The 17,175-nt window shown below is 41.9% G+C and overlaps 1 protein-coding gene across 1 annotated transcript in view; it reads right to left on the minus strand.

The window, feature by feature from the left end:
• Window positions 1-12,174, minus strand: part of LOC110974946 (uncharacterized) — a 14,521-nt gene extending 2,347 nt beyond the window's left edge. Inside the window, exons 1-5 of the mRNA XM_022226944.2 lie at window positions 12,071-12,174; window positions 11,135-11,476; window positions 10,581-10,913; window positions 9,459-9,830; window positions 6,698-8,814 (exon numbers count right to left, since the gene is read on the minus strand). Coding sequence (XP_022082636.2) covers window positions 6,698-8,814; window positions 9,459-9,830; window positions 10,581-10,913; window positions 11,135-11,476; window positions 12,071-12,146 — 3,240 coding nt within the window. The 5' untranslated portion in view covers window positions 12,147-12,174. The remainder of the gene's footprint in view (window positions 1-6,697; window positions 8,815-9,458; window positions 9,831-10,580; window positions 10,914-11,134; window positions 11,477-12,070) is intronic.
• Between the last annotated feature and the right edge of the window lie 5,001 nt (window positions 12,175-17,175).

Genomic DNA, 17,175 nt, shown 5'->3' on the forward strand with positions numbered 1-17,175 from the left:
GCAATTGTTTTCAGAATATTAACCGAGAATTGTTACAAAATACGCAATGAAATATTGGGGATTTGTGCCTTTCAAGTTTGGCGACATATTTTGTCACACACCTCTTTTATCTATCTTGGGCCCAGATAGTATGTAGACCTACAGAGATCAATGCTGTCTATATATCTGCAGTATTACCAAAAATCACCAGTACATGGAGGACGACAGTAGCCATCTGCTGTTCTGCTATCAGAGTAACAGTAAGCAGATTTATGTTTCTGTAGCATGTAATTTTCGACTTATCTACTTTTCTGCCACCTTAAAAAGCCGAACGAACATCGGTTGGGTATATATTTTTTTCTGCTTCAAGAAAAGCAGATGTTACTTTTTCTTTGTTCGCTGGCGACCAAAAAGTGGTCATCTGTTATCTGTTTTTTTCCTTTCGAGCAGGCAGAAATGAGGATCAGACGTTTTGACAATAAACGTGAATTCTACTTTTCTGCTTTTTTATACCAGAGAAGCGGATTTTACATAGGCGGCTGAAAAGTGGCCATCTGCTTTTCTGCCTTCCAAAGGCCGTGAACGGAGTCGTGAACCTCGGGTTGTGACCATTTCCTTTCTAGGGAATTGAAGACGTAGAAACCAATAATTACAGTCCACGCTGTCTTTTGTAATGAAAGATTCGCATATTTTCCACGGCCCAAGCAAGCTTGTGTGTCTATTGGATGATAGCTGTAAAACTGTTTTTCCTTTGCGATGGTCTTTTCTTGGCCTCACAAGGACACTTGATACTGCCGTATGGGATTGGTCACCAGAAAGGTTAAGTACTGGTTTATACGTTTTCACTCCCCAGAACAAAAATGGTCGTAACCTACACGTTCATGACCCCATTCACGGTCCATTGAGGACAGAAAAGCAGACGGCCACTTCTCGGCCACCTATGTAAAATGATCTGCTTATCCGGTATCACAAAAGCGACAAAGATGAATTTACAGTTGTCGCCAAAACGTTCAATCCACTTTCCTGCCTGTTTGACAGGTAAAAAGCAAGTGGCCATTTTTCGGCCGCCAGCAAAAAAAGAAAAGTAAAACTACTTAATATGTAGTAGCATAAAAGCAAAAAGTCGAAAATGCATTACAATAAAATGTTCATTCTCGGTGCTTTTGAGGTAGCAGAATAGTAGAAAAGTCGACAGTTGCACGTTACAAAGACGTAAAATCTGCTTTTCTACTATTTTATAGCAGAAAAGCAGATGGCCACTTTTCGTCCTCCATACCGGTAACCCTTTACAAAATGCCACGAAGCAGTTGTCCACAAAATGGAAACCTGTACCTCCAATTTCCTCTTAACGATCTTCTACCTAACTTATTCACGTCTTGCTTCGTGGATTTCGGTCATAATATCGTCCGTTGAGAAATAATTTAAGTATCTAAGTGCAGACGGCAGCTTATACTTAATAAATTTGGACTTTTCCTGTATTAATGATGACGTTCATGAAAGCGGCACGACACATCGTCTCGCTCTACGCATAACTGATCAAGCAAAACACGAATTCTTAAATTGCCAAGCCTCACTTCGTAATATCGAGACCGTGTTGACATTTAATACAGTCGAACTTTGTTAATAAGAGCACTTTTTAAATTCTGCTTACGTGTATAACAAGGACAATTTTAGGTTCCGATCCTGTGTTTTTCATCGTTTTAATGTTCCTGTTTTAATAAGGTAATTTACCAAGTCTGAAGGACCTCTCATTAAAAAGGTTCAACTGTGCTTGCTAATTAGGAATAGTCATGCATAATCGCAGGTAAATAAAGTAAAGTGCTCAGCGCTACGAGACAAACACCTGAAGAAAAAATACGAGAATCCTTGCATAAATGCATGCCCGCAGATTTCTGCAAATTTTGCATCACGTGAACCAGTGTGAAACAGAGGTCTGCATAATGCAGGTTATGAAAATATTGAGTGACAAATGTACTCGAAAATATTTGTTCGACCGGGAAAAATACAGACGAGATAATTACAACTTCTATTTAACCTTCCCCAGAAATTTCAACGCTCTATTTAACCAAAAACGTTATTTTTTAACCTCAACTCCCTAGGGTGTATGCAAAATCATATTGAAATCGGAGGATTTGGGCTGTCAGGGTTAAACAACGTTTCAATGTTCTACATCTTTCTCATATATCACAATAAAACTACATTGATTCTTCTTTTCCTTTATTTATATATGTATATTTCTGGTTTATTGTGTTTGTAGCAGACAGCCCAAGGGCTGACAATGTAAAATTACAAGATAAAACTGAATCAAAAGAGAATAATAAATATATTAATATTACATGTACTATTTACAGTAAAACTCGACACATATAAAAACAGTCACAGACACATAACATAAAATATTAAAGACAATGCACAATCAAATGACTAGCCAAAAGAATCTTAAAAACACTTAATAAGATGAAAAAACAAACAAAAAAAAGATCACAAAGACATCTAGGCCTACATACATGTTTGTATAAAAAATGTATACAAATACCGGTACCAAACCACAGAATAAGGTCAATCCAATCTCCTACTTTTCTTGCAAACTTTAAAGTGACTCGTAAATGTGCTAAAATTTATTGCACGTAAACAAACCATCATTCCAAAATACCAGCAAGAGTAGGAATTGTTGATTTTCTGTAGTTGACCGTACGGCATTTTGGTTTTTGAAGACCCGCAGTAGTGGAGCTTCTGCTACAAACATTGACTCTGTCAGGTGGAAGCATGTCTCTAAATCTAGTGGAATTCAGTAATTTATTACCAAACTGAAGCATTAGCTCACTCCTCCTAGTTCCAGTGCAGGAAGATCTAATGTGCTGAGTGCAGTGCATGAGTCATTACTCTGCCCAAGAATGATCCGAACAGCACGCTTCTGAACACTCTCTATGGCCTTACTTTGCTTTACACCTATAGAGCTATGTCACACCGGAGTAGCATACTCCAACACGGGCCAGGTATAACACATGTTCACGTCCAGTAGGTCAGATACTGGTGCACCCGTTTTCTTCAGAATACACAAGATGTATAATCTGCGTTATGCTTTAGTTACAATGTCAGTAACATGAATATCCCATTTCAAGTTATCCTGGATGGTCACTCCAAGCAATTTAACTGATGTTACACAGCTAAGTGATTGGTTATTTATTGTGAAAGGTGGCCGTGTGATAGTATTCCTTCCAAAGCTGATTGTCATAGTTTGACATTTAGATGATTTAGGCAATACTTTATTTTCTGAACAGTATTCTTATAAGTCTTCAAGGGGGATGCATATTGGAAGTTTGGCCTCTGCTAATTACTTCACCCAAAGTCAAGTCATCAACATACTTCCAACTCCTGCAGTTTCTAACTGCTGCATTATCAACCGGTGCCAAAAACAAGATAGGGCCCAATTTGGTACCCTGAAGATCCCCACAGGAAATCTCCCGGACAAGGGATAAATGGTAATAGAGTTTTGTGTTGAGGGTGCGATCAGTAAGGAAACTGCAGATGAGGGGTATGATTGATCGTCTGACTCCAAGACCAATAAGTTTATGAATAACAAAAGTATCATCCACTCTATCGAATGCCTTCGTGAAATCAACAGTACACAAATTGGCCGAGGAACCAGGTATGTTCACACCCTGATGAACAACGTTTAACATGTCAACTAGGTAATGCACCGTAGAACAACCCTTCACATTTCCATACTGGTTGGAGTCCAGCTTTGATGTGATGTCTTCAAGAATCCACTTTTCAAGTCGCTAATTTGGAAGGTTAAGTTGTATAACAAATTCCAATATCACAGACACTCCTTCACTCTACTGTCATTCTCATATTTTCACTGGTTTTTGTATTTGTAAATGATGTATATTTTCAATTCCCTGCATTTCCCCTAATTGCGTTCAATCATTGTAAATAGAGTTCTCTGTAATGATAGGTTTATGAGACGAGGTAAATCAAACAATATAACTCTTTTTTACCAAATAAAAAATCTGAAAGTGTTCAGCTTCAAGAGACAAATGCTTTCAGAAATACATATTAAATCTAAATTCTTTTTATTGAAGGAGCCCATAGAATTGTGCCAACCTACAAAACACATGTATCGGCGGACCATTTATACAACTTCAATTCAAAGTTGGCTCGATGCGTGTTACGGTAGGCCAAGGATTGAATGTGAAATGAATGAACATCTCAAGCCATGGCAGTACAAGACACATTCGAAACTGAAATTAAAACCATATCTCCTACGGTACTCTTTGCGGGAAGGAGTGCTTAAAGTACGGTTATTGGATTGTCTGTACACCTATCCATTATTTCCTTTACTTTTAATGTTTCTGGGTACAAATTTTCATCAACTGTGACACTGTGAAGTATTTTTCTTGCATATTCTGCGAAAAGGGAATCAGAACTTTGAAAGAAGTTGTTAAAAATGTTAAAATGAGATTTCGTTTTTTAGTCGGGTTTCACGGTGGTTGAATTCATATGTGACCAAACATTCATAAAATTGTTGCAATAGTTTCGTAAATTTACAGAATCCATAACGAAACAGTAAAATAAGGTATCCTGGAAAGTGAAATTTCAGAAATAGGCCTATCCCAGCTAGGGGCAAAATATTTTCCAAGTAGATGCCGCTTAATACCATTGTCTGGTAGTTTCTAGGCTTGTGCATGACAGTGCAAAAATTACTTCTATGTTTTTAGGTTTTAAATAATTTTAGCTGATTAGACAAGACAAAGCACACCAAAGTTGTCTTCAGTTGAGCAACTACGTCTTCAGAAAAGAACGAAACAATATATTGAGCCATTTTCGGGAAAAATGCACCACAGTTTTATGGATATTTGGTTATAAACGTCCTCGGCAGTCAAGACTAACGTGGATTCAAAACGACGTCAATACAGATTCGTTTTATCTCAGAAGACAAAAAAGAAGATTATAAACTTGATGAAAACTTCTGCATGTGGATTTTTTTTTCTTAAAAAGTGATGAATAATTAAAATCAGTTCGTAAAAACTAAACTAGTAAATTCAAACTTATGCAGAACGCGTGTCACGTGATCGCGATTTTCTCAAGAAAGGTCGAGAACAATTTGTAACACGCATAGAACCATAGAGCTATATATAGCTCTGCGCACGTACGTGTACGTGCTCTATGTACATGTACCGTGTTTTTGCCTGTTGAAATGGTCGGTGATGTACCTGATCTAGATCTGTGGACAAACCGGTTCACATAACGCAATTGAAAACCTTAAGTGGACTAGGCCGGCTCCACCCTTCTCTGGAGAACAGTTCTAGAAGAAGTTGGGGGTTAAATTAATAGTAGCAAACGGAAACCATCAAAAATAATCCTACTTAAAAGAGTTTTCACATTGTAGGAAAAACGAGTATTTTCACAGAGTTTTTTAACTGCAGGAATGAACACTCCAGGTAGAAAACGTAACAATGCATGTACATGTGTTTGTGGTTCTGACTTGGACTTGTTTATGAAGTCTTTTCCCAAAGGTTTTTTTCATCCCATTTCATAAAAGAAGCACTAAACCCAATGACGGACAAATTAAAAACAAACTATGCACAAATGCGCAAAAACGGTTATCGTGCCAAAAGGCCTGAGGCTTTGAAAATGTTGGCCTAGTGTTACAAACTTGGTCGTCATTTTCTCTCAGAGTTGTTCATTTTTTGGCACTCCGGGCTTGGTTTCAAGATCGGTACTGCCAAAATACAGGTTGGTATTTTCAGTCTTGCTTCTCTTACAGGTGTATTTTCCAGCAGGTAGGCGCAAGGGAAAATATTTTATTCACGGTCGAGAAATGAGTTGGGGAATAAATTAACAGCTCGTTTCTAAATTAAGGTTTTATTACGGTATCATGCTTCATTTCTGGCATACAAACTGCTTGCAGGGACATGGTGTTCGAAGTTAATTAAATGGCTTGCTTTCCACTTTAGGGGATTATAGTTACATTTTGCTGTAACAAACCTTTTGTTAAGCAGAAAACTTCATAGTAAATAAGCAGTGCATGTGCCGTGGGCATGGTTTAAACTGAAGTGATGTCACACCTACGAACCGGATGAAGTACCGAAGTGTGACGATAGTATTTTTGAACCAGGGAGTGTGGTTCCAGACAATGTGATAGAGTGCGTGTTGGGTCACAGCTGCTTCTCGCGATATATTTCGCGCAAACACGTTGAAGCGAAAAACGAATTTGTGTGGGCATATTAACAGTCGCATTACGAATTCGTAAAAGTGGATCACATTTCAACTCAAGCGAAACTTTGCGGCAAATTTTTCATGACGTCAAATTCGCTTCGCTTTCGCAGTCGCCCCTGCAGCATGAACTGGTCTTTATTGTGCGTGTGATGTATTTACTTTGGTACTCTATACACGAACCCTAAACGCAAAAACTAGACGATCCGTCTCACCATGGTCTCACGTAGTAATAAACCTCAAACGTTGCACGATCAGAAAATACCATGCTGAAGCCAACACTGAATTATGTTACCAGTTGGTTGGTATAAATTACACAGATCTTTAGGCACCTATACCTAGGATACTCATAAGGAATGCAGATGGCACTACAAAAGCCACAAGTAAAGGAAGACCTCCGTGATTTCGCCGATCTACATGGGGAAACAAAATTATATATTTTGCACCATCCACAAAATACCCACGACTATACAGAAACTGACAACTGATAACCACTTACCTTGAAGTAAATCCGCAACTCTCCGAGTGTCTCTCGTGACTTGGATTTGTCTCGACGGACCATCGCCGCTGCTGCCAGTGAGGCGTGTACGCTTCGCACTGTCCAACTAAACAAGACTACGTTTGCAATCAGGCTGCATACCATTGGGGCTAAGAACGCACCCAGTACCGCGTATTTGCCGACCACCCAGCAGGATAGCTCACCACCATATCGAAATCCCAGACTATGACCGTGGATGGAGTGAATGACCAGGCAACTGGTGACGATCAGAGCAGGTAGGCCCCATCCGTACAGGCAATAGCCGAGAAAGATTCGCCTATTGGGACGAGCTGCCTGTTTGGAGGTGAACGTCCTCATGAGGTCCCAGGCCAGAACATTCATCCACGTGAAAGTGGCCAGCCACATGTAGTGCATCAGGACGGCCATGGCGATGCAGAAGGTTACGTTCTCCGCCTTGTCTAGCACTGTCAAGGTCAAAAGCTGAGCCAAGAACAAAGCAGCGGCCAGGCTCATTATAGCCGCACCAGGAACATTCCGAAGGACTCGGAACATGCAGTAATTGACGAAGGTTGCCAAGAGAGCGACGATGGATAAGCAATAACCAACGAAATTCAGCACAGTGAGTGGGTCTGAGAACGATATATAGGGTTCCTCCGAAACCAAGAAGATGCTCGAACAGATCAGGATCCAGCCATCCGGCAGGTAGGTAACCTGGTCTTGCAAAAACATCTTCCCTTTATACTTAAGCCTTCGGTTTCCGCCAGCGTCGCTGATCATCATCGTTTCTCTAGTGAGGGGCAGGCGACAGTCTGCGGTCTCAAATTTTTCTCCGCATACAGAGACAATGGTGTCTTTAGCTGTACTGCTAAATGTCCCATATTGGTAGCTGCGAACGAAAGAGACCGACTTAGCCTCAACAAGCAGTCCACCACCGACGTAAATGATCTGCACACCACTCATATTAAATACTCTAACATCTGCTGCTCTTGCAGCAAACAAAAAAAGATCACAAGACAACATATTGACGGTTTTGTCGACATCCACGTTCAGAGCTGTACTGCAAACCTCCGTAAAATTAACCTGCTCAACTCCACAGTTGACTACCCAATCCCTTGAGCTGCCTTCTTCGTGAGAGGGTGCAATCGTGAGGTCCAATATTTCTTCGAATTCTGTGACATTAGTGAGGTACTCAGTTGTCACCTGCGGCCTTGCCCTGGCCAGGGCCAGCAGTTTGCTCTCGATAAATGAAGAATAAAAAGGCCAGGTCAGCTGGATATTCTGCCATCCCAAAGTGTTAAGGAAACACCGTGTAACCATTTCTTTCATTATACCTGAAGAATTGCCCATAGGCAGTACCAGTAGGTTGAACTCCATTTTGTAACACTCAATTTGGTCTTGTAAAAGGAGAACTGCCGGTGATTCAGGAACCCAGATGTCAGGATTTCGGCCAAGAAGTACTTCGAGACCAGCGGGCGCAACCACCGAAATGACCTGCGGACAGTAGTCCCAGACAGAGATATTTACTCCGTTGCAATACGCGCAGTGGGGATTCTTATACGTTGCCCCAGGTTTCTGAACAATAGAAGAATATGACTTGCACCCAAGCGATATTTGTGGTGTCGCACCAGAGGGGGCACACACGTCAATCCCTACGTCATATTTGCTCACAAAATGGTCGCCGAATGCATACTCACTAGATTTACCGTATTCGACTGAGAAACTGGCACTAATGGACTCTGTTATGGCTTTACACTCAACACAGTACACTCCCTCTCCGTGGTCCACTAGGATGGCCGAGAAGTTTCTCTCACACTGAGCTGAGATTTGAGACGCATTCCAGTTTGCTAGACTGCAGTTGTGTACAATGACGGCTCGTTCATTGTCGACGAGTACACAGGTAAAAGAACCGGTTGACAATAGTGTGTCTACGCCTGATTCATCCTGGCGACCCACGCCATCTTGGAGGGGACATTGCTCGGTGTAGTCAAGGCAACAGTCGCTACACCTGGAACATAGTGCGTCGCAACCACACAAGACCTCGGTAGCGGGACTTCCACAACGCCCACGGCAGGTTTGAAGCGAGCAAGGGTACACTGTGAGTCCATACAATGTTACACCTGATGCAATCAACAAAAGAAGAGAAAAGAAGAAAAAATATAGTCAGAGCAAAACAATTTACGAAGAAAATAATTAAAAATCGCTTATACTATCGAATTCACCATGACTTCCTGTGGTTACATATCGATCGAACATTTTGGATAGCTGGTTGCACTTTCTTTTCCGTTGACCTAGATTAAATTTCCTTCTAAAAGACGACTTTTATCTTCATGGATCGGAAATCACATCAAGGCGCACGATAGGCACTTCCATCGTGCCTCTCTGGCCTGACTTTTAAGAGTGTGCATGTTGGTTGGCACGTAACTCAAGTGATCTACCTTCGGGCGGTTCATATTCTTAATTCATTTACTATAAGCGTTGGTTTGAGGCAATTGCCATTTTCACGTCGCTGGTAAGCGCTGAAGCCTTGCATTAATGTGGATGCTATAAGTAGACGTGCACATTTGAAGCTTTCCGCAAATCGGGATTTCAGAACAACACTTTTAAGATGTTTCAAAGTTTGTGTGGGAGGTGTGTTTTATGACACAAAATCAAACCTATGAAGGCCTGGCTTTTATCTTAGGTTACAGGAAATGCCTAGCGTACTGTGACAGCTGGACATTGTCCCCTTGTAGACGTTGTTTATGGCCAATCAAATCTGTACCTGTTTCACATTCCACAGAAAGAAGTTCATAGTAATGTTTCTGGCAGGTGTTCTGGCCTTGTATCCACCGTAATTCGCCGATGGTTGATCCCAAGTACAGCTCTCTCAAGACTAGTTCATCTCCAGTGCTCACGTAGCCGGGGGATTCAGAGTAATAGATTAGCTCCGAGGCAGAAGCCCAAGGATAGCCCAGGCTTTGGCATGCTTCATCAGCAACTAGCTTTGCTCGTAAGTCCGTCACCAGTTGAAAACAAACTGTCTTCCAACTGAACCCATTATAGCGAGCCTCCACTATCCCTCTGTAACGTGATGCGTTTGCCACGTCGACGAGACGAAATTCCATGCTTGCATTGGACGGAATCATAGCATTTTCTGCAATTAGAACAGATATTTCCTTCAATTACAAGAAATGAAATAGGGCCTAGTTTACAAGCAAACAAATATACATGTAAATATCGCTCCGATATACATGTCTATGTGGAACTCGTTCTCTAACCTCCTGCCGTGTAAAATTCACAAAGTGATCCGTGGTAAGCTCTATTTTCAGACTGAAATTACTTATGAGGGGATGCCGCACCCCACACACCCCGGTCGCTACGCTCACGCTAATTATGTTTCCATCAACGGTCTTTCAAATCTTAGTAATTTTGTCCACATCATTTTGAGCGTTATTTGCACATTTTTCACCCGTTTGCTTTGCAAATTCAGAAAGACAAATATGAAGGATATTTTTATTGGATATATTGCACGCTTAATTAATACAGACATTTCGGGTATCATTGTTTGGGATTTGTTGAAGGAATTGACGAGACTTGCTGTCATTTATTCAGGCTGAGCCACAAAGTATAGTATCCTTAAGGTGAGTGAGCTATCTACCTGTGGTTTGTTCAAATGACACAAGAAAATCCACTTGACGTGCGCTGCTAAACCGAAATTGTTCCCGGCCTCATCAAGGTAAAGATCATTTGAAAAATAAAAAACAACACGGTTATCATCCATAGCTAACGAAGGACTCTGAGACTTAAAATTCTCTAGTTCGACTGCTGACCACACAGGAACTAACAAAATCTAAAGAGATTACAAAACTTATGCATCAGATCATGGGATGCCATTATTTCTGACCTGTTGCACAGACTACTCCGAATAAGGTCCTGTTCTTATCCGGGCAGAGTTTTAAACTTTGGTGATCCAGGCAATCAAAGAAATCCCTCGATTCTTGCTGTACAAAAAGTGGGCAGTGAGAGAACGCACACAACATCTCCTGGCTGCTGTTTGTTATCGCCACCTCTTCTGTCGCCCCAACTGAGAATGGATACCCGAGGTGACGGCAAACGGTGTCGGAATACATAAAAGTCAGCCCCCTCGGATATGCTAACAGAACCCATTTGTCTCCTCCCAAATGGAGCTCGACTCTTCCTTCGGTCTCTCTTTTACCTCCAACTAAGCGGAGATTTCCTATTAATATGAACCAAAACACACAAATAAACTGAGTATTATTAAGGGTGCAATCTACTTTAACTTAACTTAAGATTTCGAATCTTGTCCAGGAAACTGCAACTGTCTATTTTGTCTTATCCTGTAAAGAGGACATCTATTTTGGATTAATATTCACGCCGCGTCTACAGGTGGTATATTTTTCATTGAGGCCAGGGAAAACAAAACGAAGTCACTTTTACCGGTAAAGCAGGTGATGCCTACATCAAATCTGTGATCGCAAACGTCGTATCTCGGCAACCACTCCACACTCCTACACCCATCCAGGGTGGCCGGTTCAAGATCCCATGTCTTGCATGAAATCTCCTCGAACCATATCGGACCGGTCGCCCTGCCAAACTGCCCAGTAGAGGTGGCCAGGAATAGAGCGGGAAAGCCCAGTTGCCGACATGCCACGCGGCCAGTTTGAAATGGATTAGAGTTGGAGCAGTAAGATCCCCAGGTCACTTCGCCGGGAGGAAGCACCTCTAATCGCCCCTCGTTAGGATAACGCCCATCCACAAGACGAAGCCTGATCACATCAACTGTTAAGTGAGCGAGAAATTAAACATAACGAGTCTATGCAAACAAAGACAAGTCTTTCTGATAAATTATCTCATCCTTGATTGGAAAGACTCGAGGATTTCCGAATAAAAGATCAGAAGACTTACTTTAAATGAACAAGCCTTGTAACCTACCAGACATTCATGTATGGGTTTATTGTAAACACGATTGATTTTGATGAGCTAAACTACCCGTAGATTTTGTTGTATTTGCATGAAGGCTTCCGAATTTATAAAAGCCTTTATAAACCGCCCTCGTCAGTGGTGTATCCAGTGGGGGCAGGGGGCACCCCTGACGGCTTTTTAAAATCAAATATTACTTTTTTTATATATCAAATATCAATACTAAAAACCTAAACAAAAGAACACGGCATAAAGCTAGGACGCGGGGACGGTAACGTTTTTGATATATTTTCTCCCCTAAACATCATGTTGAATAAGCCCTCAGTTCCATTTGCTTTTGAATTTGCCCCCCCCCCGCCAAAAGCTGGATACGCCGCTGGTCCTCACGCCTTTTCTTCTTTCAAAATGGATTATCCTACAGCTTAATAAACGGAAAGAAATCACAAACAATACCTGCAGAAGCCTCACTGAAGCTAAGGCTTACAGATATTAAGATCGTCAGACCACACAGGCACTGCGCTAAATTCATGGCTGAAATGCTCCAGCGGCCAACAAGCGTCTATCGTAATCTGTGAATGATGATCACTTTCATATCCCATCCAGGCGGGTGCTTTTCATCACTCGTCTATTACGAATTAATTTCCTTTCCTGAAATGCCCACTTTTGTTACCGAGCCAATAAAATAGCGCGCGAGACACTCGAGGAACGTCAATCATGACGCAACTGTCAACGAGCAAGACGCATCGATCATGCATGGTGTCGGTACTCTCGAGTGCCGTTTGTAGTGTATACTTTTACACTGGCGTTTGATTCATAAAACTACATTGCGATGCTCCAAGCAATGTACCCGAAAGTACAAAATATACACATGGATGTCGGTTTTTGGGGACACTTTTGTTGTTGGCTGGTGTGTTTTTTAGTAAAGAGCTCATGATGTTTCAAAGGAAAATTAGCAACTGCGCATGTTCCATTTTTAGGGTCATTTGCATAAGTAATGAGACCATGAGAATTCGTGCCGGGCAAGCAGCTGCTTCATTTCACGAAAGTTACGTCTTGTTTTCACTTTTTGGAAATAAAAATACCTTCCCAAAATATTCCTCATGGTAACATAAGGCCTTTTCACTTGTTTTGTGAAAGTAAAATTGAGAAATAGTACCAGAGTGGTCGAAACTAGTGTTTTTTTATGAAAAGCTCTTTTTGTAAGCAATAGTTGTTTAATTTTTTTATGTCATTTTTGAAGGCTCGAAACATAATATATGTTTAGATATGATAAAAAAATGGCCTTGGTACAATCACAGTGTGGTAATTTATCTCCTCACTGAGTATCACTGATCACGTGTCTTTTGGCGATATATTTCAAATCATTGGTTATCTTGATCAATTTTGGACGAACGAACTGGGTAGTGAAGTATTTTCAGCAATGAGGAAGAAAACGAAAAACATCGAAATGGCAAACTGTCACTTGTGTAACGCATGGAGCAAGCTCGCGCGCCTGACAGTTTACCTACAATGCTCCATTCGCTGTGACGTATTTCCTTCCCTAAACTCGATTCAGTGCATGCAAGCCAACCTCGTTCCCATGGATACGATCTTGCCGCGCCATGTTGGTTCCCACCACGCCTTGGGCGATCAAACCCCTGGCATTGAGTAATTTAAATATCCCACTATTTGGGATAGGCATTTAAATTAGGACTTTAGTCAGTGTGTTAACCCGCGCGACACAGATTTACGCGTGCACGCAACTTTTGAAATATACGTGCGAGCACTTTGCATTTATGGATATTCATCCTTAATAGTAGTCTTGGTTTCAAGACGTTAGTGCTTGATAGCGCACACCGTGCATAGTGCGCCCCCAGCGACTCATAATTCGAGTTCGGGCGGCCTGTTCTTGACACGGGTTTTTTGTTCTCGCGCTCGAACGGCGGGAACACGGCTCAAGAACTCTGTTCTCGGAACAGGATCACACACCACCTCCTCGTCAGGGTTTTACAGGAACACACGGAAAAACTCGTGAGATTTTGATTTTTGAACAGCTGCAAAAAGTAGAGAGATGGCTTCAAAAGCCATAGACAATGGGAGTTTTGCAAAATTAACATCAATTATTTTCCGTAACACAGAAATGAATGTTCCTGTTTATATTGAAAAGAATTCAGCCCATCCAAACATTAACTCTCGAATAACGTAGCCTACATGGACGCCGCCATGTTGCATGTTGCTTGTCACTAACTACCAGCGATAACCGATTGTTTGTTCCTGGCGTTCGAGCGGCCAACCCACGAACTACAAATCGAGCTGTTCGTGAACATACAGGAACAAGCCGCCCGAACTCGACCAGACTGTGCGCCAGCTGGCACGTTAGTGAGAGTAAGTAAAAACTAGTTGTGCGAGTGCGCTCTTCAACAGAAATAAAACAACTATTGATAACAAACGTCTTAGGCCAAGACTACCTTAATAGCAGTGTCATTTTCGTATTCTATATCACCAGGGTTAGTGAAGGAACCCGCACGCAGTCCATGGAGTCGAGGTTGATACAAGCGTGCAGTCCGACATGCATGGAGTCAAGGTTGGCCTTGCACCAACCTTGACTCCAAAGGCTGCGTGTGCGTTCCTTCACTAGCCCCTGGTCGAGTAAAACTTAATGACGCTGACTGGCTATTCAGAATGAATAGGCTACACATAAACGTGAAGTCGTTCGCACGCAATTTTAAAGGCTACACGCTCGCGCCCATTCTCCTGCACGTGTAAATCGCATAAACACACTGACTAAAGACCTTATTTAAATATCCAAAAAAGTAAATTATACAATAGCAGGGGTTTAATCGCACAAGGCATGATGGGAACCAACATCGAGCGGAAGATCGTGCCCATGGGAACAAGGTTGGTGCATAACCATCAGCCCTTCCTATCGCCCTGTTCAGGCGCTGGACGTCGAGCGGAATAGGCCTACAGAGCTTTCATACTCAACCAATAGGAATGGGTAAACTGTCTTCTCTCGATTCCGGTGTAACGGTCTCATTTATCCGGCATGCTCGGATTTCCAGGCATTAACCGAACACCGCCGACCGACCGACCCCCCCCCCCCCGACCCCAACGTACGCGCAGTAAGTCCCGTTTTGTTCACTTTCATGGGTGTGCTGAGTTCCCGGCAACCTCGACTACATTGCGTGTACATGACTTTCTCCTGCAGGGGGCGCCCTAACGGGGCATCTGTAAAATGCTGAGCCATGTGAACAGGTCTCGAAAAGCTATGAGAGGCCTGCCTTGTCCATTTTCACCGTATCTTTTTCCTTTGTTGTGTGTTGTTTTTCTTACTGAGGGTTTTATGTTCATGAGATTCCACCCTCATCCTTTGGTTCACCTATCGTTTACTTTTCGATTACACGTCTTATAACAAAAAAATCCAAATTTAACTATCTCATGAAAGTAAGATATTGAACAAGATAGGATAAACGAGATAATCTCAAAATATGGAGGGCCTGACGTTTCGATCCAAGCAGAATCTTTCTCAAAGGCAAAATGACAAGTGGACATGACAAGCAAGCAAGCAGGGAATCAACCAAGCACGGATGGATGCAAGAGGACAAAAGGAAAGGTCAAGAAAGCTGCAGGCTGGATAAAGGGGCAAAGAATAAAGGAGACTGCATGAAAGGCAATGTAAGGTGGGAAGAGATCATAGAAAAATGCAATGGATGGAATATATACCCGTAGAGAGGGACAGAATAAAATAATTAATACATGAAACAGAGAAGATGACAATGCTGCAATTACCTGTAGGGAGAGAAAAATGCCATTAAAACATGAAACACAGAAGACACGGCAATATAGACTGAATTAAGCGGGGGAAGGCTGCAGGGTGATTTGTTCAATGTCAGACTGGAACGCAATACTCAATAAAGGAACCGATGCGTGATATGTGTACTGTAACCCCTACTTGATTACACTCACCAAGTCTTTCACCTCGTTTTCGAGTCTCCTTAGGTTTCTTGGTGCCCCAGGAAACAGTAAGTGACACCTTGCTCACAGAATTAGGTTACTATGGTGTCGTGTCATTATCTCCTACACCTTGGGTATCAGGATTCATTATCCCTGTCAGATTGTGCTGTAGGTCCCGTTTCATCCCGTACCTCAGAAAGAATATTACGCCTCACAATGCCACTGCATAAGGTTTGCATATTATCAGCCACGGCTTCTGTGGCTGATCACTGAGAAAGAATGTCACCGGCTCAAGTCTGGAATTAACACGTGCTACTTCAAGCTTGTGTTCAAATCTGTCCAAGTGACACAACCCACACTCTCTAAATCTGGAAAAGTGAACTACAATGTTCAATGACTGGACGGTTTGGAGTAAAGTTCACGTTGAATTTAGATGGAAAATGGTTTGACGAAGAACCGCTTCCAGTGGAAACTCGAGTAAAATCTTATCTGTTATCCTACGACTTTGTGTTAATTGTCCCCATGTTTCAATCGGAGGGAGTGATTTTCCTCGCTTTAGAATTTTGAGAACTGTAGCTTTCAAAGATAAGGGACCCTAGAGGGTTTATTCATCAGTTTTGCATCACCAGCCTTTTTACGAATTCAAGTAACTCTCAACGTGTCTTCCGGAATATATACTACCGGCACAAAATAATCCCTGTCGTGAAGAACAACTCTTTCAAAGTGATGAAATGAGGGTAGCATTGATAGTTAAATCCACTTTTCCAATCTGTTCAACAGCTTCACTAAGGCAATTGTTTCAATACGTTTCAGGATGTGATACGTGCCCACCAAGGTATTTGCTTTATGCACGCATCAACATACAAATGCACCAGCCAACTTGACATGCAAGGTTTCTCGCACTTAACCTGATATTGTTGTCATCCCTAACAGTCCCAAATCCTCAGATTTCATAATGATTTTACATACACCCTAGTGGGTTAGGGTAATGCCACAATAGTGTACAGATGTGAGGCCTACGTTACAGTGTATAGCTCTTTGGGACAGGAATGGACGTTTTGCGTCATAGACGTCATGCTTCGCCTGTCACTGGATATGAAGGTACGTACGTGTATTTAGTCTGGTTCCTGTTCCATGCGGTGGCCGTGAGACACTTTAAGGTGAACCTTTTTAATAGAACTGTTTTACCTTCGCAAAACGCACGATCAACTTTTGCAATTAATATCATGCATGTTACTTAATTTTGCAGTGTTAAGATTGATACTTCTCAATTTGAACGTTCAGTTTTGGTAATGTTGACATTCCATCGTTGCATTATCGACCATTGATCATGCTTAGTATCAGTAACAATGACGTAACTTTCAACTTCTCAATGCATCCTTGCAGTGTAAGTGTTGGACCTTGCTTCCACTTTATGTTAATGTTGAACCGTCTTCCTTCGTAAATGTGCAGATTGCGATGGTGAAACATTTATATTGAACAGAATCACTTTCAAATGTCATTCCAGGGCCATCGTAGTTGAGCGTCTCCCCAGCTAACCGGAGATGCTAAACATGAGACATCTGAATACGCAAGCAGCTCGCAGAGCGGTCGTTGGTTGCATTCTCACCACGTTCGTTTTCTCA

This window comes from Acanthaster planci, linkage group LG04, assembly GCF_054643075.1.
Source record: "Acanthaster planci isolate LZ-2023a linkage group LG04, COTS_SCS, whole genome shotgun sequence".
Lineage (NCBI taxonomy): Eukaryota > Metazoa > Echinodermata > Asteroidea > Valvatida > Acanthasteridae > Acanthaster > Acanthaster planci.